This window comes from Triplophysa rosa, linkage group LG25, assembly GCF_024868665.1.
Source record: "Triplophysa rosa linkage group LG25, Trosa_1v2, whole genome shotgun sequence".
Lineage (NCBI taxonomy): Eukaryota > Metazoa > Chordata > Actinopteri > Cypriniformes > Nemacheilidae > Triplophysa > Triplophysa rosa.
Genome location: NC_079914.1, coordinates 5,378,065 through 5,400,493, shown reverse-complemented (window position 1 = coordinate 5,400,493; position 22,429 = coordinate 5,378,065). Strand labels below are relative to the sequence as shown.

The 22,429-nt window shown below is 36.9% G+C and overlaps 4 protein-coding genes across 4 annotated transcripts in view; 1 reads left to right on the top strand and 3 right to left on the bottom strand.

Annotated features, from left to right (window-relative positions):
• si:dkey-49n23.1 (semaphorin-3D) overlaps window positions 1-1,124 on the bottom strand; it is a 57,030-nt gene extending 55,906 nt beyond the window's left edge. The window contains exon 1 of the mRNA XM_057324915.1: window positions 975-1,124. The gene's annotated coding sequence lies outside the window, so the exon portion shown is untranslated. The remainder of the gene's footprint in view (window positions 1-974) is intronic.
• A 1,520-nt stretch (window positions 1,125-2,644) lies between these two features.
• Window positions 2,645-7,997, bottom strand: ssuh2.1 (ssu-2 homolog, tandem duplicate 1). The gene is made up of 11 exons (XM_057326452.1): window positions 7,976-7,997; window positions 5,797-5,881; window positions 5,157-5,286; window positions 4,972-5,032; window positions 4,750-4,874; window positions 4,111-4,173; window positions 3,902-3,981; window positions 3,731-3,823; window positions 3,418-3,523; window positions 3,088-3,195; window positions 2,645-2,779 (listed from the first exon to the last, which is right to left on the bottom strand). The coding sequence occupies exons 1-11, from the start codon at window positions 7,995-7,997 to the stop codon at window positions 2,645-2,647; spliced, it is 1,008 nt and encodes a 335-aa protein (XP_057182435.1).
• A 2,744-nt stretch (window positions 7,998-10,741) lies between these two features.
• rpl32 (ribosomal protein L32) lies at window positions 10,742-12,697 on the top strand. Its single transcript, XM_057326291.1, has 4 exons — window positions 10,742-10,850; window positions 11,671-11,771; window positions 11,937-12,118; window positions 12,520-12,697. The coding sequence occupies exons 2-4, from the start codon at window positions 11,676-11,678 to the stop codon at window positions 12,647-12,649; spliced, it is 408 nt and encodes a 135-aa protein (XP_057182274.1). The 5' UTR covers window positions 10,742-10,850; window positions 11,671-11,675; the 3' UTR covers window positions 12,650-12,697.
• A 113-nt stretch (window positions 12,698-12,810) lies between these two features.
• On the bottom strand, window positions 12,811-22,330 carry cand2 (cullin-associated and neddylation-dissociated 2 (putative)). Its single transcript, XM_057326290.1, is given in 15 exon segments — window positions 12,811-13,045; window positions 14,091-14,198; window positions 14,475-14,639; window positions 14,764-14,933; window positions 15,162-15,257; window positions 16,111-17,610; window positions 19,274-19,415; window positions 19,556-19,842; window positions 19,922-20,067; window positions 20,163-20,268; window positions 20,388-20,644; window positions 20,734-20,857; window positions 21,051-21,205; window positions 21,432-21,575; window positions 22,177-22,330. Coding segments are annotated over 15 exon segments (3,693 nt in total). The 5' UTR covers window positions 22,245-22,330; the 3' UTR covers window positions 12,811-12,820.
• Window positions 22,331-22,429: the final 99 nt, after the last annotated feature.

Below are 22,429 nucleotides of genomic sequence, written 5' to 3'. Positions count from 1 at the left end.
ACACACACGCACATCTGTCCACGTGTTAGGAAGGAGTGTGAAACATAAACTCCCTGTGACAAGAACATGCACCCATTATCAGATCAGAGGTTTCACAATCTCCACAGCACAACCCATCAGGCTTCAAACCATAGATAGACATTTGGTAAGCAGGCGTGTAATAAGTCTGATCCCTGGATCGTTTTAGATGATTTACTATATATGGGAGGAAATGTACAGTGTGTACAAAGGAGGAAACAAACAAATGAAAGGAACACACACAATGTGTAGAGCACAAAACAGGAAAAGGAAAGAATCAGGGGATGAACACCACTGACGTCCAAAAAATAAAATACATTTAATGTACATCCTGCCCCATCTCCAAGCATGTGAGGTTACAGTGTAAAGTGTTAAACACTTATAGTCAGAATGACTTGAATTGATTATTTTTATGAACTAACCCCCGATTTCTTTTTGAGAGGTCTGAGAGACCCCCATGCTCATTTTATTAGGCCAAAAACAATACTCCACATTTTAAACCTAATGGATTTTACTAATAACTGTTAGCAGTTTATAACTAATTTCAAACAGTTAGTAAAGTTTCATTGGTCAAAAGTTGGCATTTCAAGCCAATGCATAAATTATGAAATGCAATGAATAAATCAGGCATATGTTTACTCTAAGCCTACACCTGTATAACGCATCAAGATTTGATATAAAAATATGTATATTTTGCTACACAGGGAATGAAAATATTAGTATTAAGTAAGTCATACATTCACTCAAATTAATTCAATTAAACTGCACAACTTCACTAACAAACACCATAAATAAAACATACATTTAGTTATACATATATCAATAAATCCGTATAAATCGAAGTATCATTGCTTTACCAATTGACATCAACACTGTGCAATACAGTCAGTAACTTTTACAAAATGGTTAAATATGACAAATGAAAGAATAACTCAAAACAACATTTAAACACCTACCGAATGTTATTTCCCTCTCCCCTTTCTTCGTTCTAGAGATTGTTATTCCACTTTACTGTAATGTGGACAGATGGGACTGAAGCGTAAAGATGCGCAGTGAGACGTGTGTGCTGTCCGCACCTCATTCACTCACTATAAACAAACGCGCAGCGTGCGTGATGCGCTGAAGAGCCACGCCCCCTCCTGATTCTCCACATCAGTCATATCCTATCAGACGCGCTCAGTATGAGAGTCTTGTGAAGTTTATCCGTCAACAACAGGCCACAGCAATAGTTAAAAAAAAATGTACAAACGTGTTTCAGCTCGATGGAAACATGAAGTGTTCTCATTTGGAAAGAAGGTGCGTCTTTGTTTTTGCCAAATAATAAGTTATATAATTATGCAGGAACGTTTTTGGAACGTGACACCTGTGTGGAATTGGGAACTGGCTTTGTACATCACATTCACAGCGCATGGCTAAAATGATGTATATCTAATAAGAAATCAATAACATTCTGACACTTTAAGTGCCTCAAGTGGCCAAATTCCTTTTTAGGATCACTGTAGGTTGATGTGTTAACACTTCTGAATGACACACATCAACAAAGCACTTCAGGCCATTTCTATCATTAAGTGCTTATATGCATAGGGAGTCTCTTCAATCGACCAAAACATACTTCTCAATATCAATGTAATATGACAGATAAGTTAACAGAACATGGTTAAAGTTTCATCATGGGGAAAAGTATAAAATGTAATAGGAATGAATCAAATTCATGCTGGACAAGTATTCATTCTGGGAAAAAACAGGCAGCTTGCGACACCTAATGGATACATGACGTTACTGCCAATTTGTCTTAACTCATAATAATTCTGAATCAAAATATTTACATATTCCAAATACAAATGTTCAATTAATCAGTATCTCTAGATGTATTGTGGTCATTCCAGTCCAGTGTCTGTTGAATTTCAACAAAATCAAACCTCAGGAGTGACACAAAGTCATCCAACAGCAAGACTGACAGCATGACAAGACACGTGAAAACTGTGATTAAAATCCAGGTTTTCACATAAAAAATATTTGTGAACTTTTCCTAAATACATGTACAAATATTACTGTTGTACTGCCTAAAAGTGAATATGAACTTGTTTTCTTTGCAGTATGAGGTCTGAAAAAATGCAGAGCATCTTTTCTGTTATTTTGACTTGTTTCTCCGGTTTTCATTTTCTGCAAATACATGCAAATAGAAAGAATATTTTATTTGAAATTTAGGAGAAATATTGTTAGCAGTTTACACAATGAAACAAAAACAATCATTTTACATAAACACATACCTATAGTAAATAAAAAAAAACTCAAAATAAATTTGAGAGCGGTCTCTTAATTTTTCCACTGCTGTATATGACATATATAATGACTATTTTAAACCTCATTAAGTGTATACATATATGAATGTGGCACTGTATATATATAACCACACACTCCTAAAAATCTGTTGAAATCATCCTACAACGGATTTTACTGTATTGTTATGTTTATTGTTATTTTTATGTAACATTTTATTAGCAAAAAAAGTGAAACAAATTATAAATCATATTTTGCAAATAAAGATGTAGATGCACACTCAGACAAAAGAAAAAAAGTGGTGCTGGTAGCCCATTATGCATTATGCGTTTGGTCACCAAGAAGACTACAAAATACTGCAGGATGAGGGATATTTGGTGGTGTGAACCTTGTTTTCTCTACCAAAAACAAAGTAATCGTAGTCTTTCCCATTGTACGTGTAGAAAACGTGAGTGAGAGGAACCAGCTCAATTGTTTGTCGCTGAAAGAGAACAAAAGTTTCTTCCTCAGTTCAAAAGAAAATATAATAGATTTTGTAAAATCTGGCCTTTCTTTACTAAACCCAAATTGTTTAAATCCCCGCAACCTTCTAGTGGTCAAGTGTTTAGGTTGCACCCTCTTGAACATTACATGCTTGTGTTTGCAGTGCAAAAGTCACATTATATTACTTTTATTTTATTTAAGTACGTATATTAATTTGCTTGAACAATTATATGTATTACTAATAATACTAAGAACTGTCACAATTACATTATAATGCAATGTTTGCTTTAAATATATTCTGCCTACCTGCTGCAAGATGCGGCTAACAGCAGAATATTTGAGCAAGTGACTCTGAATTGTCCTTTTTGAAGCCTCACAGATGTCCTGTTCGGGAAAGCCATCTACCGGATAGACCTGAATGCAAGCATTTTCCCTAAAAAAAATTCTTCTTGGCTAAAAAAATTCCTCCTAACTTTGTGCAACACTGCACACATTTTACATTGGTTATGTAATATACATTAGTTGATCAGTTTTGGACTAATGCATCAGATCAAAACATTATAACAAGGGATTATTGTTACAAATTGTTAGATAAAATATCACTATATGCTTAGAATTGAAGAAACATATATATACCAGGAGGTTTTCATCTACAAAGAAGGCTTCCCCAGACCCCTTGTCAAACTTCTTTAGTGGGAATTCAGGCACGCGGTCAGGTATGAACTCAGACACCTGGTTTTTCCTAAGAAACACAGTGGGACCGGACTTTATTGCTGTACATCTTTTTGTGCATACAAAACTAAAACAAACACAGAGAGTAAAGAAACTAAAATTATGCATATACCATAGTAACTCTCCCAAGTGTTATGAGGTTAAATAATCTTTAATAAATTAAAGATGACTTTATGTAAATCAGAATGAAAGGATTTGATTTCGTCAGCACGTTTACCATGTAACTGTGAGTCGTATGAAATGCACGAGGTTTCTGTGGCCAGTACACGTTACACAGATTTTGTAACCCTTTCTGTGACAAGAGACACATCTGAAAAAAGTGAATTAGCACAATTTATATTCAAGTTACATTTGAGGTAACAACAAAAAAAAATGCCACAAAAAATACCTTCTTCTTCCTCTACCGTGACAGTTCCTACACCGTCGGTGGCGGCCGTGACCAGAGCCGTGACAAAACATACAACGAGTCTGATACACAAAAAAGACAAACAAACTATGGGTAACTCAAGAGAACATACAGCATTTCACTGTTTAAAACATGCATTACAAGGCATTATGGCAAATAAAATAAAGCTTTAAAATGAAACATCGGCCCACCCATCCTTTTCCACGGCAGTGCGTGCACCTGACTCGGCCGTTACCTTGACATCGGTAACAAGGCTGAAATCACACAATAAAATACAGCAGGCATTATAACTCCATTAAAATAATGACTTTTAATGTGCTTTGTTGTTATGAGGAGAACATGCACTTACAGACAAGACAACTATGAAAAGGTCAAAGCATCATAGCGTTTTGTGCGTGTAAAGAGACGCACAGAGCCCATATATGGTAAACCGGAAGCTAGAGTTTAGCAGTTGTTGGCTTGTCGTGTGAGAACTGTATTTTGGTATAATTGCTTTGGAAAGGTAGATGAAGGTCAGTGTAAAGCTTTGTTTACCATTTGGGGTAAATATTTATTTATTTATCATTATCATTATTTACCTGTGCTGTGACACCAAAATGACGCACTGCAACTGATTTCAAGCGTCTCCACTTTTTCGTGCGCATGCGCGCGTACTTAAAAGGCGAGGTGTTTGAAACTGGTGCGGTTAAGTTTCAGAATAGAATTATCTTCGCATATATATAACACCTTAAAGTTGATTAGTGAAGAAAAAGTGGGGAACATAAATCGAAAAATTACTTGGTTATTTTTTAGTACTCAAGAAGTGAATAAAAACAAATGGACTGCAATACCTTTATAAAAGAGGAGTGCGGCACCCTGACTTTCTGAACAACATCAGTGAATTTGGGTGGGTAGGACACCTGGACCTGCCACGGTGGAGGACTCGCTCCATTCTCAGGCCCATCCACACACTGACCTGAGCAGACATTATTTTGTTAAAATGTCAGACAGATGAAACTTAGGCTAAATCATATTTTTTTCCTCATGTATTCACTTGATGACACTAAAAGCACCTGTGTGTGGCTCTGATTCCCAAACACTTGATCTGGACTCTGTAAATGTTTCCAAGCGGTACTGAAAAGATACAGGTCAAATTACTTCACTTAACTTAAAACAGAGCAAATTAAGACTTTCTTACAATTTCAGAGGTTTTAGGTGGTTGCCAAATCAAAAGTGCTGCTATTGTGGCGGTACTTACACGGTAAACTGTAAAAGGCTTCATGTCTTTAAAGATCAGATTTTTGGCAGGCTTGCTGCTATATGTCCACTTTTTACCCACAAACTGCAGTAAAGCATCTCTTGCTGCATCTTCTGAGACAGTGGGAAGCCTACAGTATCAGAATTATTTTTTCATAAATAAATATGAATGAAGTGTATGGGCATACTAGAAGGGGTGAGAACCAGAGGGGCGTAGTGATATTCTGGGTGAAATGGAGATATACTGTATATGTATATCAATTTAAAGCCCTGGTGAGCTCTTTATACTGCCAAAATGAAACAAGTGAAATCTTAATTTGGAGTTAGAAGCCAAAACTCATCACTGAACATACTAAGACGGTGCCAAAAGGGCGTAACTGTATAGTGAAGAAAAGCCTGTGGATAGCAGATGATTCAAAATGGCTGAAACATTGGTGCCAATAAGGCGCATGTGACATTTTTTATTAAAATGTTTAATAAGTACATGGTCATCCATGTGTGTAACATCTTTATTATAAAAGATTAAAATCAATACACAAAGTCAGATCAATCTATGGTATTTTTTTGCTCTGACTCTTCTGTAAAGTTGATGAAATGTCAATTATGCCTCTCTGGTTCTCAACCCAACATATTTTACCTACATAACATTTGAAACGAAAGCATTCTTTTCATTTTCGGGCTGAGGGACATAGTCTGGTGGAGGGGGACAAATTTGATCCGTGCAATCTGCAAAAGAAAAAAACCAGAGAAAACAACTTCAAATAAATACATCTTAGCATTAAAAACTGATGTTCATGATGATGAAATAGTACAAAAAAATGTTATAACTAAAATGTAAAAGAGTAAAAAGTACATATTTATCATATGTTTAAATTGTAAATACATGTGAGTGTTCACATCTTAATCATTATTTTAAAACATTAAAACATATTTCTACTTAATAATTATTTACACAAGCATGTACAGTACATCATGAAGTTTTCTTGAAGGTCTTCACGTTTCGCTTGTTAATCGGTTGGGTCTGTACACTGTAAAAAATGTTTTGTTGTTTTTTGTTGTTTCAACTTAAAAAAATAAGTTACCTTGTTGCCTTAAAATTTTAAGTTAGTTCAACTTAAAAATATTAGTTCACTTAATGAATTTGTTGCAAACTCTTTGTGTTGACTAATATTTTTAAGTTGAACTAACTTAAAATTTTAAGTCAACAAGGTAACTTATTTTTTTAAGTTGAAACAACAAAAAACAACAAATCATTTTTTACAGTGTANCACCCAAGTCCCTTTGTTATTCTTGATTCTCTGCCTCTGATTTTGTTTTCCATGTTTTGTCTGTTTTGGTCACTGCCTCAGTCTGCCTTGTCTCGTCCGTCTACCCCTTGGTGAGTACCTGGAGGTGCTCATTAGAGGGGGGGCTTCTGTCATGGCTCTGCTTCATTTAGTCATGTTTTTCTTGGTCCTGTAGCAGAGCCATGACAAAGTCTATGGTTATGTGTGGAGAGAAACATATTATTGTCCTTTTGACAATAATATTCGTTCTCTCCAGTGTCTCGTCATTGGCCCCGCCCCTCTCATTTCCTTGTTATCTTTCCCTGAGTGTTTTATTACCCACACCTGCCCTGTGTCATTATCCCTCGTTTGTCTCTCCTTTAAAATGCCCTCGTTTCATTGTCTTGTTGCTAGTGGATTACGTTGTGTATGGTGTTCTTGTCTCTATCCCAAGTCTAGTCAAGTTAAAGTCAAGTTGAGTCTGTGTGAGTTTATTTAGCGTTTGTCTAGTGTTGTTCTTTTACATTGTCTTAGTTATATTTGTCTTGTCAGTTTTAGTATCTAGTGTTGTTTGGTTTGCCCCATCGTGGGTTTTTGTTTTGTGTTCTGTTTATTATTTATAATTAAAATCTTCCTTGTTAACCCCTTCATGCCTGCCTGCAATTGGGTTCTCCTCACGTTTCATGACACATTTAAGTAACATTTATATAACAGTTTTAGAATGTTAATTTGTTTTTTGGGATACATGAAAGTTGAAAAATCATTTAGAGCAAGTAAAAACTTTAAGAAGTTTGTAAAGAAGTGAAAATTGTTACAAAAAGCTTGAATTTTGACTTAAGCATTAGGACAGATAGATGCCGAGCCAAACCTCCAAATGTCACAGTCATTTAACTAAAAGTCATATGAGATGTTGATGAATGTCACTCAGTACTTGTCCTGTTTCTTGTTCTTTCCATAACCATTATTTGCTGTACTTCTTTACTCAGAATATCCCTATGTAATTTTATTGTGTATAAATAAAAAACGTTGCATAGAGACGCATATCTGTGAAAACCCATTGTTGAAAATCCACATTTTGCAAATGTATTGAAAAAATATTCTCATTTACTAGTATGGTCCAAGGATCTGAAACCATACAGTAGTCATCTGTCAATTGTGAAAGTAAAACAGATTTATTAAAACCAAAGAGTGGTTCTGAACTTTAGCTTACATATTTGGCAATATAAAGGAAAAAGCATTTTAGTGTTACATATTGAAAATTCATGTGTTTATGAGCAGCCAACCATGTGATATTAATTTGTCTCCACATGGTTAAAGGCAATGCCATCTATCAAAATTCAGATTTAAGCCTTTTAAAACAACAAATATGTTTAGTTAAAGTTTCTGCTTCACGCATAGCCAAATGGTTAAAAAATGCTCACTACATATGTGAACCCTTTCAAAGTTTCATGCAAACTATTCACAGCAGACACTGAACATGAGAAGTGTGAATGAAAGTGAGAGCAGAAGACATTTAAAAGCATTTACTATAAATTTTTAAGCATCATGTACCCACCTACGTCGTCTTCATAATCCATAACATACATGAAATACAGCGCGTCACCTTCACTGAGAGCTTCTCCACCAAGTGAAACTTTAAACTGTGGCCTAAATTGTGCCCAAATAAAGACACGCCCACAATAGTGTTCCCTCAGCTTGACTTGTTTTAAAGGATTCTGAGTGATACTTGGTACAACTCATAATGTAGAATAATTAAAATTGCACAAAAACATGCACTACACACTGAAAAAAAGGGTTGTTGGAATTACTCAATTTAATCATGTACATCAGTTCCACACGGTTTAATTACGTTTTTTAACAACTTTTTTTAAATAGCAAGAAAAGATATGTCAAAAAACTTAATTAAATCACGTGGAACCGATGTACAATGGAATCAGTACTTCCAACCCTCCGTTTTTTCAGTGCAGAATCCTCATCTGTCTGAAAAAAATAAAAAAAACACTTTTATTTTATAGTCATTTATATAGACTACACCAAAGACACTATAGCCTTCAAAGCTTTCACTATACTGCTGTTTCAAACAATGAGATAAAGTGGAAGAACAGCAGGCAGGAGACGAAGTGATGATAGAATAAAATAAGTTTATAGTTTATTGAATCAAACAAACACAGGACAGGATGTTAAAACTGTCTATTGTGCCAAATCGGTGAGCACTTTTCCGAAATTAACCTTGATACTTGGAGTGGTAGACAATCAACTAGGGGGTTTTGAATGCCGTACGGATGCTAGTGGGTTTTGCATGCTGTATGGGAGCCAGGTCTTAGTGAGGGTAGCATTTCAGGAAAATTGGGCACAGGACACAAACAGACACACCTAAACTTCACTATCGCAAGTGCAATGAGCTGCAGCGCAGCCCATCTTGACGCAGCGCAGATAATCTTGATGTAAGCGGTCTCACTTGTCAGTTGGCTCGTGGGTGGGCTCTTTCTTTCGCCTTTTCCGGGAGAATGGCCAATAAAGGGAATAGGATCCCTTTGAAGACACAGGGATCCAGAATTATAAAAAAACTTTCCGAAACTAATTGGAGTGCTGGGGTAGTGTATCAAGTACAGAAATACTACGTCATACGTCCAACTCGTTTTTTAACAAGTTGACCATGTTAACCATGAGAAGCCAGCACGTTTAACAGTGTAAAGAAGTCAGAATGCATGCTATAGCATGATACCCGATCTTTAATTGTTGTACTTGTTCTTTGTCATTCAGGCTTGAGTTGTACCATCTGTCTAGACTTTTGACAGGCTGCTATCGAGTCGTCCCCGATACAGAACCGCATGTCTCTCATTACCCCTTTGACTATCGAGATCTTTTTGATGCTCATTCTAACTAGAAATAGATTCAACAGAAAACAGTTGAAAACTATTGATTCACAACTTCCCAAACTTGTACAACTACAAAATGTAGACATTCAAATGTAGCACAATGTAAGATTATGTAATGATATTTGAAATTAAATGAAAAAATAATATATAAAAATGTAACTGCACATATATAGAAAATTGTAAATGATATAGTGGTTTGTTTGTACTCAAGTCAGATTGTCAGTCACTTGTCACACACACACACACACACACACACACACACACACACACACACGCACACGCGCACACGCACACACACACAAAGGTCTAAAAAATCACAAGACGTTATCCTTCAAAGCAAAACTTCAGTGCTTGTGCCACATGCATGCATATGCTTAAACAACAAAGACAAAATAAGTGCTAAGATCAAAATTGTGTCCCATTCTGTGAAAATCCACAATCTTTTTGGCATGATGTCATCCTACATAGTGTAGCGAACATTCTTTGAAAAATATTATTGACTGATGCCATTGAGTAATGCCATGTCAAAAATTGAAATTAATAACGATTAAAATCAAACTTTTATTACATTAAGAAACTTTAGCACGGATTCCACAGATAGGGTCACAATTGCAAAATTGTAAAGTTACGTGACATGTCTTACAGTCATAACCATCTCTACCATAAAATACTGTATCTAAAAGTGTTTAAAATGTTCATATTTCTGCAAATTTGACAGAAAACTAGGCCTTTATACTGCGTCTTATTAAATACTTTAAATACAAGGGAAATTTGCACAAAGCCTGTCATAAACATGTATTTGACTACAAATTAGTCTGCATTTTGGCACTGCAGCATCTGTAAAACTGGGCGGTGTCGTCCTTTCGAAACAAATTCTTCACAAATTATTAAATACCACTGAGAATTCAACAACAGCCCTACCAAAAGTGTCCAAACCTTGTTTTTCACAGATTACCATTTGTTAGTTTTACTACAAATAAACTATGGTTATTTGGTAAGACGATGTAGTAGTACAAATAATAAATAAATAAAACTAGATATTAACTATGGTTAAATTTGTTTGTTCGGTAAAAAAAAACGTAGAGATAAAATTCAGAGTCAGAACAGCTTATGTTATTTCTTTTTATAACTTAATTATACACATTGAAAAGAAATAAAGTTCCTCCAGGATAAACACAAACAACCCAGTCGAGACTACATTAAGTGAACAGTACAACAGGTGAAACCTTGCAACTACCTTGGTGTTTATTACTGTAACGTTACATTATTCGATTTACATAAAAGATACAGCCCGGTCAAAATAAAATAGGCATATAGACAATTAAAAATAAATAAAAAACAACACAAGTATAAAACACAAGAATACAAAAATAAGTAAATTTAAAATACAAAAAGCATAAAAAGTACATTACAATTCAAAATGGTCAACAGTAGCGGACGGAAACATTTGAGAGCGGTACCAACTTCCGCTGCCTGATATTATTTCCGGGCCTTCGCTGCATCACTTCCCTCTCTTCTTCAGGACTGTCTTCGGGACAGACAGACCGAACGGTGAGCTCAAGCGAAATCTGAATTCATCCTTCAGTATTTTTTATTAAAATCACACATCTTTACTAGTTGCTGTTGTGTTGTTATTCTCTACGTTTAAATGCAGCAATATCGTGGACCACAGAGTGATAGAAGTTTACATATTTATATCATTTAGCACACAAGGTCCGTACATGGCGGCCATTGATTCGGTGCATGTGAATTTGTGAAGCTAGCGAACAAATTCATAAAATTTGCTCCTAAACGTTACAAAGAAACTTGTTTAGTCTCTATAAATAGTTCCGCAAGGGTGTTAAACTGTCAATTTAGCGTTTAGCTATATTAGCACTGAACGTTGTTTTCCTGCACCGCTAACATGCGTTAGCTGTTTACGAACATGGTAGCGAGTTTATAATTGTATTGTCTTTATTAAAACGCGTCTTGTTTAAGGACTGCATTTATGATTTGTTTTTATTTATTAGAGGGACAATGCATATTAATAAACAATTCTGTCAATATGCCAGAATTAGCCAAAAAGCTATTTTTCACCTGCAGTCCCTAGACCGATGGTAAAAGTCACCCTAAAAGAGAGTAAAATTACATATTTACATGAGAATATAACAAAATACATTTTAGTTTTATTTCACATTTTAGTCTTGACATTTTATATTCATATAGTGCTTTAGCAATGGTTGCCAACATTAAAAGGTGTGCTCAATGTGTGGACATAAAAAATGTGCATGAAAATCTGTGCACCACGAATGAGATATTACCAAAACTGATGCTTTACAGTGGCTTTATTTTTTCTTGATGTCAATTTTTTTGTTGCTTGTGTTTACTTCAGGCACCATGCCAGCCCTCAGACCCCTCACAAAACCCAAGATCGTAAAGAAAAGGACCAAGAAGTTCATCAGACATCAGTCAGACCGTTATGTCAAGATCAGGGTAAGAGACAAGGTTTCAAAAGGGAATAAATGAACTTGCATGCGCTCAACCTAGAATATGGAATTTACTTTCTTCTCTTCATTTTTTAGTTATTATATGAATTCTAGTAGGTCCTAATCAACCAAACTCAATAGAGCGCAACTATGACATCTATGTTCTGTGTAGAAAAACTGGAGAAAGCCTAGAGGTATTGACAACAGAGTGAGACGACGCTTCAAGGGTCAGATGTTGATGCCCAGCATCGGTTATGGAAGCAGCAAGAAGACCAAACACATGCTGCCCACTGGGTTCAGGAAGTTCCTGGTCAACAACATCAAGGAACTTGAAGTCCTTATGATGAGCAACAAGTAAGATCTTAAATTGTTGCATTTGTTGCTAACTGTTTGTGTGGGTGTTAAATTGACTCTTTCTAAAATGATCAATTTGTTTTTATTTGGTCAGAAACAGAAGCTAGAAATGTACATGTCTCTAAGATCATACCTGCTGAATTGGTCATGTTCTGTCAGGTGTTGAATATGGAGAGATAGTGTTGCAGAGGAAATGCCCATTCCACCTCTAGCTTTCTTCATAGCCAGCTGGTGGAAGATAATCTGCAACAAGTGACTAGCACTTGTCTTGGGCCTCTTTCTGGAGTGTTTCATTCATTTGCATTATTGCTTTTCATTCATTTTGAATTAATTTTGGCATTGCTTTTAAATTACAATGACAGAAGCCTGGGCTTGTGGTAACCTTAACTTTTTATTTGCAGGAGCTATTGTGCCGAAATTGCCCACAATGTGTCCTCCAAGAACAGGAAAATTATTGTGGAGAGGGCAGCTCAGCTGGCCATTAAGGTCACAAACCCCAACGCCAGACTCCGCAGCGAGGAAAACGAATAATCTGCTTGTCTTGTCTTTTCAATAAAGTGGAAAAACAGAAAAACACAATCGTTAAGTTTTTAATGCACATTTTAGTTTACATTTGAGGACTATAAAACAGGCTTTGCTTTGTCCAACAAAACTATAAAAAGAACTCTGCAGTTTTCATAATCACAAGCGTTTAATGGAACCCTAAGTAGTGTCCATAGATTCCACAGCCGCTGTTAAGGGGTCTCCTTGCAGGCTCTCAAAGATGGTTGCCATTTCGGTATTGCTTCTGATTTGATTGGCAAAGTCAGCCATAACGGGGCTTTTATCTACTTCGCTGATGGACAGCAAGGCAGCGACGGCACGCATGGCGGAACGTCTCAGCTCTTCCTGCTTCTCGAATTCTTGCTTGACAGAGCCGGCTTTAACCTTTGAATGCACACAGATGAGATTTGAATGTATAGGAGTAAAGATGAAAGACGAAACGAGCTCCTCAAAATTTAAGTTTTGGGCACCCTTGAAAATTATTGTAATTAATCTGAAACTGAAGATGCAACTTTATTTGGATAAAACTTGCACTTCATGGAAAGGAAAAATCCGTTTTCAAATAACAATTATTCAGAACAAAACAACAGGAATATGCAAGAAACAAATTTAGTAGAATCTCTTAACATAAAAATAAAGGCTAGTCCCAAATTCAAACTGCAGGTGTTCAAGACCCTTCGTTGTCATTAGCAGCTTAAACCTTTGTGTGACTTCAACCTCTGATGCTTGAATGTTGATTTTACGAATCTGGTATTGGGTTAAGAATTTGGTACAGGGTTAGATTCATGCAACACTGAACTTTGACAAGGTTTCCAGTGCAAGTAGGGAGTAGGTTTTTCTAGAGCGGCGTTCAGTGGCCTTTGCATGGTAGAATAACTCTGTTTCATCAGTCCACAGCACATCCTTCCAAACTAATTCTGGTTTGTCCCGATAAGGTTTTCCAGCTTTTTTTACCTATCCATCAAGCCTTTCCTCGTGCAGTGATGCCATCAACACCAAGATGTTCTTGGAGCTCTTCTTTGGAGGAGGTCTGCAGTTTGTCTTTGACCTTTACCTTCCAAATACTCCTTCCACAAAGACTGATCTTTTCTGTGGTGATGGAGACCTTGGACTTGTTCAATAACTCATACTGCCAAATTATCTTACTTTTTAGGCCATTAGAAGTTGTCTTGACCCAGCTACACTAAGAATCTTTGTCTGAGAACATCATGTTGCTTTCTCTAGAAACTAAATTGTATATGACATTCTTTTTTTATGAAGACAGAGCAAATTATTAGAGTGCCTCAGAAGGCTGCCCAAGCTTTTGCATAAAACTACAGGCACCTCTCAGATCATACAGATTCCTTTAACCGTTTCACTTAATTTTATTATAGCCATGAAAGTAGTTTTTGGATCTCTTGCGCAATTTGTTTAAAATCTTAGAACTTGCCTTTGTAGTGCACGTAGCTTTCAGTGGTTCAACTAGTCTGTCCAGTCTTTGTACCACAGCACCTGGACAGAGTTTAGAGAGTCTGGCAAGCATAATGAAGGTCAGCATCTAAAGAACCAGAAAAATTATAATTTTACTGAACAATGTCAATATTCTTAAACATGTGGTATGTTATTGTCAATAACGTGATGTTAAGATTATATTCGGAGTACACTGGCAACTAATCATCTGTTTAATTGTGACAATTAGATACTATGGTATGGATAGTGAAATTATATTTTATAAAATGATGGAAACAAGAAATGCATCTCATTTGGAGGAAGGCACCTTCAAGTGTGCAGTAGGCTCAACCCTAAATCCCCACATCATCCAGAATACACTTACTTTAATGTCATAGTGATCTTTCAGACCTTCTTCCACATGATTCAGAAACTCAAAGATATCCAGACAGTCCAGACAGCTGTCCAGTAGCGTGTACATGCATTCAAACGCCGCCTTTCGGACGTCCAACCCATCATCTACTGTGTGCTTAAAGGGACCCATCTCAACCTGACCAATGATTTAAACATGCACAAATAAACATTTTTTAAATCAATAAGCAAAAAAGAAATTATGTATAAACAACAAAGTTTCATGGGTGTTTTTGAAGCTGTAGCGAGTTTATAAGTCGTACCTCCCGAACCAGGTCTTTCCTGATCTGGGTCTTATTGTACAGATGTGGGAGAAGTGAGTTTAGAAGCCCACGGATCAGAGAGGGTTTGTTGTGGGCTGCCGAATTGAACATGACCAAAGCCACCCGCTGAACATTGAGATCAGGGTCCTGAAGAGTTTTCAAGAAGTCACCTAATAGGAGAATTACAAAATGGATATTTAGTTCAATTATGTCAAATATATCAAACATTCAAGATTTCTGTTCATTGAAAAACATCAAATTTTTCTATTATTATAAATGATTAAATTTCTACAATATCTCTTTTCATGCACTACAAAAAATATTTTTATTTTACTATAAAAAAGTATTCACAGACAGCGTCACAAAATTTTAAAAATGTGAAAATATTAGACATTTACCAATGCATCCTTTTAAAAGTGAGTCTATGGGCATGGGGTGATCGACTATGGTGAACTTCACTGCAGTTACAACTGTACTGCGGGAAAGTGGAGAACCTGAAACCAACAAAAATAAAATGCTTCTGATGTGTATATTTGAGCAGCTGAATTATAATACATAAACAAATGTATGTAAAGCATTTAAACTATAAAAAATACAAAATCATCAAGAAACTAGATTATAATGTTATATAATAATGAATTTGCCCTGTGGTGAGTTATTGTAACTTATAAGAATTAGTTGAAATTGCTTAACTTATGTTGATGAGTTGGACTAATGAAAAACTTTTAAAAAGTTTTAATACTAAGTTGAAATGACTTCAGAAAATCTGATTGTAGGTAAACGTTTAATGCAGTGTAGTTTTAATTATTTATGCTCCAAAAATTGTTGAAATGTTGTATCATAGCACTTCTCATACTATTGCCTCCTAGGATGAATTGCTTTCTTTTTTTTCTTACTCACTTTTATAAATGTATCAGTGTAACTTTGCCAATTTACATAGTGTTTTATCTTAATATATTATGTAAATAAACAATTTGCATTTACATTTTTCCAGCAAAAAGCTGCTGGGTGATACAAATGGACAAAATAAGCATGAATTTCTCTATGCAGATGGAGAAAAGAGACACGAGAGTAATTACTGTTCATTGCGATATGGTTTCCAAACAACATTTCTGCATCCGCTGGTTCCATCAGCTTACTTAAACAAATTAACATGTATTGCACTGCCCACGGGGAAGCTTATACAGCGACATTATTTACAACACTGGTTACAGACAATTGCGCTTATCAACCACATGGGGGAACCCGTGAGCAAAAGTTCTAAAGTGTTGCTACAAAGTATTTGTTTACAAAAACCAGCCCATGATCTACAAATGATAGTCAAGCCAACATTTCATCTTTTATTACCTGAAGTGAGTTGTTTCTTTAGCCTAGGCAGAAGCTCAGACGGATTAACCAGAGTGAGTTTCCCCAAACATTCGGCGACGATATTGCGCGTGCCCTCCTCTGCACATTCACAGTGTTTGAACAAAAGCGCCCAGATGTTCTCCACATGAGGTTTGAGACTCTCTGCGGATAAAGCGCTGATCATCTCCTTCAGCGAGTGCAGAAGTAAATACTGTCTCTTCGGTTTGCTTCCAATCTCCTTCAGCATGAACGGCAGGTACTCTCCTAAATTTCCGACGCAGATGTTTCCCAGCGTGAAGGATGCAGCAGACTTAACTTCCTCATTCGGGGATCCGAAAGCCTCCATTATGACCCCCTTAAGCTCCTTCTGTCCTTCGAAGTTCATAAAGCGTCCAATTTCCCCAAGACTCAGCAGCGCTAGAATCCTCACCGACTCCGATGATTTGGGGTTCTTGACCTCTTGGATGAAGTTTGTGACCACTCCGGAGGCTTCTTTGGGACAGGCAGCCGACAACGCCGCTATGCACTTGGCCACCGAGTAGTAGGGCTGTTTATGCGCGAATGTGTCGAACGACTTTGCTTCGTAAAACGGCCCCTTTAAGGCCTTTAGGAGGTCATTGTAGCTCATATTGTTGGCCTTGGTTGCCACGAGGACCTGGAAGAAGTCGAGCATTGAATTTAGGGCACCTCCTTGTAGCAATGGGGAATGGACTAAGTTGAGCACTTCGGGCAAGATGGTGCCCCCGATCTTGCTCAAGCAATTTGGACAAACTTAGGCCATGCAGGTGATAAGCGTGATGGCCACCTGCGAGACATGCATATCGCTCTCCTGAATCAATCCAGGCACCTCCATCAAAATAGATTCAATCATCGGGGGCTTGAAGCTATCGCTGTAGTTGGCAACAATGACGTTCAAGGCTGTTATCGTGTTTAACTTAAGGGCACGCTGGTTCTTCCGCAAAAAGGATCCGAGTATTGGGATGCCATATGTTAAAATTGGTTTTAGGTCGATTTTAAGTGGTGATGACGCAATGAGGGTCAACGTCTTTATCGCAATAAGTCTTGTGATTTCGTTTTTAAGCCTCTCCAGAAATATCTGCAAGGTGGGCTGCAGGTCGGCTCCAAGCTGGTCACCTAGATGACTCAAAATGTGACCCATGCAGAAAATGGCCCTCTCTTTGACCTCTTGGTCTATATCAGCCGCCTTCAACCTCTTTAGCGTACAAGAGAACACATTCTTCACGTAAGGCTTGATGTCGAATGAGCTGGGTTTATCCAGCGGTCGGATGATCTTCACTATCTGTTGGGTGACTTGGAGGGCTTCAGATGTGATTTTATAAAAGGGATCTTCGATGCACTGGATTACAGGAGGTAAGATGACCTTGATGTGTGGGTGGAAGACCTCTGGGTTGTGGCTACTTAGAAGGACATAGAGGAAAGAAAGAGCATCGATCTTCATATTTGAAGAGGTTGACTTGTCGGTCAAGGAGTAAACAATACCTAAAATGAAATTTTAAAAGTTTTTAATTAAATTGCAATTGCACAGACTTCCAATGATAAGGCAGGAGACAACCAAGTGTATTCCTGCTAAGGATTAAGTTCACCTAAAAACGTAGCATGAGGTGTCAAAATAAAAAATGCAGGTATGTGTAAGAGGTTTGACACCTATGATGGATTTTCAGTGTACAATAAATATCATACAATAAAATATTAATATAAGTTAAATGTAAAATAAATTGTTATATCATAACCAAACACAGACCGGAAGTTAACTTCGGGCCAGTGCATCCCGATGAAACCGAAGTTTGTTTATGCTGAAAACGAAATACTGCCAGTGGGTAAGAACAAATAATTTAATTTAAGTTTCAAAGTTATTTAGTAAATTGAATTCAAGTTTATGTTCATTTTATTTGTTATTTATGTTTATTTTATATTCTTACTACATTAGCAGGATACACATTTTTTTTCCTCAGAAAGCAAGACTAAAGTAATTTTGCTTTTCCACTAAATGTATCTTAATGTAAAATCCCAGTGAAATAAAAAAATACAATGCCTATTTTTTCATGAAATATTTATTTTAAATAGCTTATCAATGTGGGTCATTCTGTTTTTAAAAATCATTTGCCCTCATAATCTTCAGTTAAAATCTGAAAATGCACTTCCGTCCTGTAATGACAATCCATCTTAGATGATGTACGTTCAGTGTTGGGTGTAACTAGTTACTAAGTAATTAGTTACTGTAATTTAATTACTTTCCCCTTGAAAAAGTAAAGTAAGGGATTACTCTTATTTTTCCTGTAATTTAATTACAGTTACTTCTGATGTAATTAAACTAAATACTTTGTGTAATATGTGTGTGCAATAGTGGAATTGACATCAAAATTCAAAGTCTAACTTTAAAATCTGTGCTTTAATGTATAATTCTCACATTTGTAATACTTTGGTCAGTTAATAAGAGAACTTTATGTAGTTTAATATTATTTGATTGAATTAATTAAATAAGCCCTTTCATGTCTATCTTTCAATCACTTAACTAATCAAGGTTGATGTAGGATATAGAAAGTAATTAGTAATAAGTAACTAAATACTTTTTGGAGAGAGTCATTTGTACAGTAATCTAATTACACTATTGAATATGTAATTAGTAACTAGTAATTAATTACTTTTTGAGAGTAACTTACCCAACACTGTGTACGTTAGACTGCTTGGGCGGAGCATTTTGTTAACTCCTCACCTTCAACTGTTTTTTAATACATCAGCCCACTATTCTTCTCATTTAAAATTCCATTTCACTCAGAAATGCGACAAACAATGGAAGTAAAAACGATCACAACTTCCGGTTCACGAGGACTTTTTTGATATTTGTACTTGTATAGAAAACAAGACAAAAAGAATTCTAGATTTTTTTGCAGTGTTAAACCTTGATCGCCAATGGTCACTGTATGGTTTCACTGCATAGAAAAAAATAGCTCACTTTTTCTCTCATAGAAGAAAGTCACACATCAAATTTGGACATCTATCAGATTCACAGGAGAATCCATTACAAATCTTTTCCAGATATAAGTCAAGAATTGATGCCCAGTAGTTATATATATTGAAGATTTATGTTATGTATATTTGTGCACATATTTATTTGATAAAAATCAAGACTTTGTAATTTAACCTGGAATGAGGGCTGGTACGTGCTCTCCTAGTTGACCCGGCAGCACATTGGCCATCTCTGTCAGGAGACTAAAACAGCCTTGTCTACATCTCATGCTTTTCTCCTTCAGCTGTCTGTGTAACGCCTTTACTATTGTCGGCACCTGCGAGAACAATACAAAATTAGAAAAAAGACAAAAATTGAACTGAAACATATTCTAAGTGAATGTAAAGAAACAGAAATTAATTTGAATTCAATGCTTTTCATGTGACACAACGTTGTAAATAAACATGCCCAACACACCTGTTTCTTCAACAGAGTGACAGCTGGTTCCACTTTAGCCGCTGTGTCCAGAGGAGGACTGTGAGGGTCTCTCGTCTGCCTCAGCAATGCCACGAAAGCTAAGAAAATATCAGTCTTAACATTCTCCTCTCGTTCTTTGAAGCGGGACACCAGGGTTGGACCTACAGACCCGTAGAGCTCCACCAGAAGGTCCCTGCGGCTGCTGATGATGGCCTCCAGACATTTAACAGAGGAACGCCGCACCTTCCAGCTCATGTCGTCATCATCGCTATATTCATCATCTGACTCTGTAGAGAAGATTGCGGAAGAGAACGATGAATTGACCACGGCAACCAAAGATGAAACGGTGATGGAGACAAAAGTTACCCTGATCTTCATCGTCCCTGTTCTCAACGTCCATGCCATCGTCTTGGTCATCGTCAGCATCGTAGTTGTAATTGGGGTCGTAGGTGATGTACTTCAGACACAACTTGATAATCGTTTGGATGTGAGAGGACATTTCCTTTGGACATCTTTCCAAAAAGTCATACAATAATTTGAATGTATAAGATAATATAATAATTTGAAATGAAGTTTACATTTAAAAAACACATATAAATACGTTTACCTGCTAACAAAAGCTTCAAAGGCCTGAAAGCAGAACTCACGTAGCTCATCATCCTCTACATTACAAAACTTCACCACCATGGGCACAATCCTCTCCAGGTGTTCACCTTCACAAGACTCAATATATTATTTCTTGTATTATTTTAATTTGTTCAACAAAATGCTATATTAACAAACACCGCCCTCTGTTGGTACTAGAGCAGTACTGCATACAGTTCGCCCTCACCAATCCTGTGTCCTCCTCGTCTGCTGACCGTAGCCAGGCACTGGATGTAGGTCCGCACGTTGGCGGTGGGCGGTCCGCGGGACAGCTCGCTCATCAGATGTTCTGTGAGCTGGGTAAAGAGGGCGGGGCTACAGCTGGGCACCAGGTGACCCAGGGCGATGATGGAGCGTTTTCTTACAGCCATACGAGGGCTTATGAACTGGGCGAGGAGGCTGCTGAGAATCGACTGATGGAAGCTCGTGAGAGCAGCGCTCAGCCTATACAAATGAAGCATTATTTTGTGTTTTTTTGCAGGTAAGAATTACAATTTGTTTATGTTCGCCATTTTTAAGCCGTATTGACTGACCTGCCTAGCATGTCAGAGAGAATATCCAAAGCCTCCAGTTGAATAGACACATCGTCCTGCATTCCCAGAGCGCCGATCAGCTGAGATGTGATCTTCTTACAGACGTTGACCGTAAGACTCGAACCTTCAACAAAATGACAATAACCATCAGTGACATCATTAACTAAGTTGTTCCTGAAGCTCCAGTGGTCTTGGGTTCGATTCCCAGTGGTTCAAGCAATGAGATATCATTCATTTCAATCATTTCAATGAATATCTGTGATTTGAGTTGACATTATGGAAAATGATGGAGAACATAATTGCGTTACCATGGTTACCTGTAGGTGCTGGTGGCAGTTCAGCGATGACGGTTTTCAGGCCCATGCTGGAAATGTCTCTCAGCTGCTCTTTATTGGACACCATGTTGGAACAAAGCGTGTCCACCATCGTCTCCACCTGACATTCCTTTACCTTTCCCACCAGAGGACCAAGACTACACAAACCAGTAATAATCATCAGTCACAAACCATACGACAAAAAAAGAGATGTTTTTCATCTGCCAGATAAAAACGCGTCTGATCACTTAGAAATTGAATAGCACAAGATTAATATATTTAGGGTTAAGAGTTTATTCAAACATGAAAAGCTACTGAAAAATTAATATAGTCTGTAAAATAACATACAAAAACCTTAACAAAGATCTTATTTTATTTTGTTACCATTTGACAGCCTGATTCTGAACCTCCCCGTTTTTATCCTCCAGGAGTTTGAGCAGCATGGCCACGATCTTCCTCTCGCTCTCCTCGTCCAGTTTAATCGAGTCTTTCTGAAGCTCCATCATCAGGTCATTGGCGGCCATAAACCTTTAGAGAAAACTCATGGTTTCATCTGTTTTACCAGTTCTGATCTACATTACTTCAATAAAATCTCAACATGGTTCAGAAAGACACTGTTCTGGTATAATCTATACAGCAAAGCATCACATTAAGATTGTTATGTAAAGTCTTGACGGAATCAGCTGGTCTGAAATGAGCATTCAGACCATTATAGTGACCATTACAGTTTCTGTTAAACCAACAAAATCCCTATTATAACCATTAAAACCATTAGAATTTCTGTAATGTTTTTTTCTGCATATTCTATAAATTTGGCTATTATTTTATTAATTTATTGTTTTTAGCACCAGCTAGGAGAATGTGCAAGACCAGCAAACCACCTTAGGCTGGTTTAGTCTGTTATTATCCATAAGGGCTTAAATCTATGACATACATTCTGTGTTTTACTTATAAAGTCAATATTTATGTAAGATCACTCTTTATGGCGTGTTTAAAACACTGACACGCTCTTGAAAGCTTTATTTCAGCTATACATAAACAATACAGGCACTTGCTTTGTCATTGCGCCATTTTTTATACCTCAGTCATGAGTCTAAAACATGCGTCTATAACACACACGCCGCCTTACCGAAAGTCTTTATCAGTAGATGTCATTTTTTCCAACAGGTTGGAAATGTAAAAGGTGACATTCGACATCTTGAATTATAAAAGTACCGCAACCAAGACCGGGAATAACGTGACAAAGTAAATTTAACACAAAAAGTTGGAGATCATAGCACCCGTCTGGAAAGCTGGGAAATCTGACACTTGCAAGCAGTTATATATAGAAATGAGCGATATTATGCACTTTGTCGCCATCTGTTGGAATACACGTGAATTGC

What these genes read in the sequence shown, in the direction of transcription:
- ssuh2.1 (XM_057326452.1), bottom strand. Translation starts at nt 7,997, where the DNA reads ATGGATTATGAAGACGACGTAG. An exon ending in GGATTATGAAGACGACGTAG is followed by an intron (nt 5,882 to 7,975) that starts GTGGGTACATGA and finishes TTTCTTTTGCAG; the next exon opens with ATTGCACGGATCAAATTTGT. An exon ending in TTAGCCGCATCTTGCAGCAG is followed by an intron (nt 2,780 to 3,087) that starts GTAGGCAGAATA and finishes GTTCTCTTTCAG; the next exon opens with CGACAAACAATTGAGCTGGT.
- rpl32 (XM_057326291.1), top strand. Translation starts at nt 11,676, where the DNA reads ATGCCAGCCCTCAGACCCCTCACAAAACCCAAGATCGTAAAGAAAAGG. An exon ending in ACCGTTATGTCAAGATCAGG is followed by an intron (nt 11,772 to 11,936) that starts GTAAGAGACAAG and finishes TGTTCTGTGTAG; the next exon opens with AAAAACTGGAGAAAGCCTAG. An exon ending in GTCCTTATGATGAGCAACAA is followed by an intron (nt 12,119 to 12,519) that starts GTAAGATCTTAA and finishes TTTTATTTGCAG; the next exon opens with GAGCTATTGTGCCGAAATTG.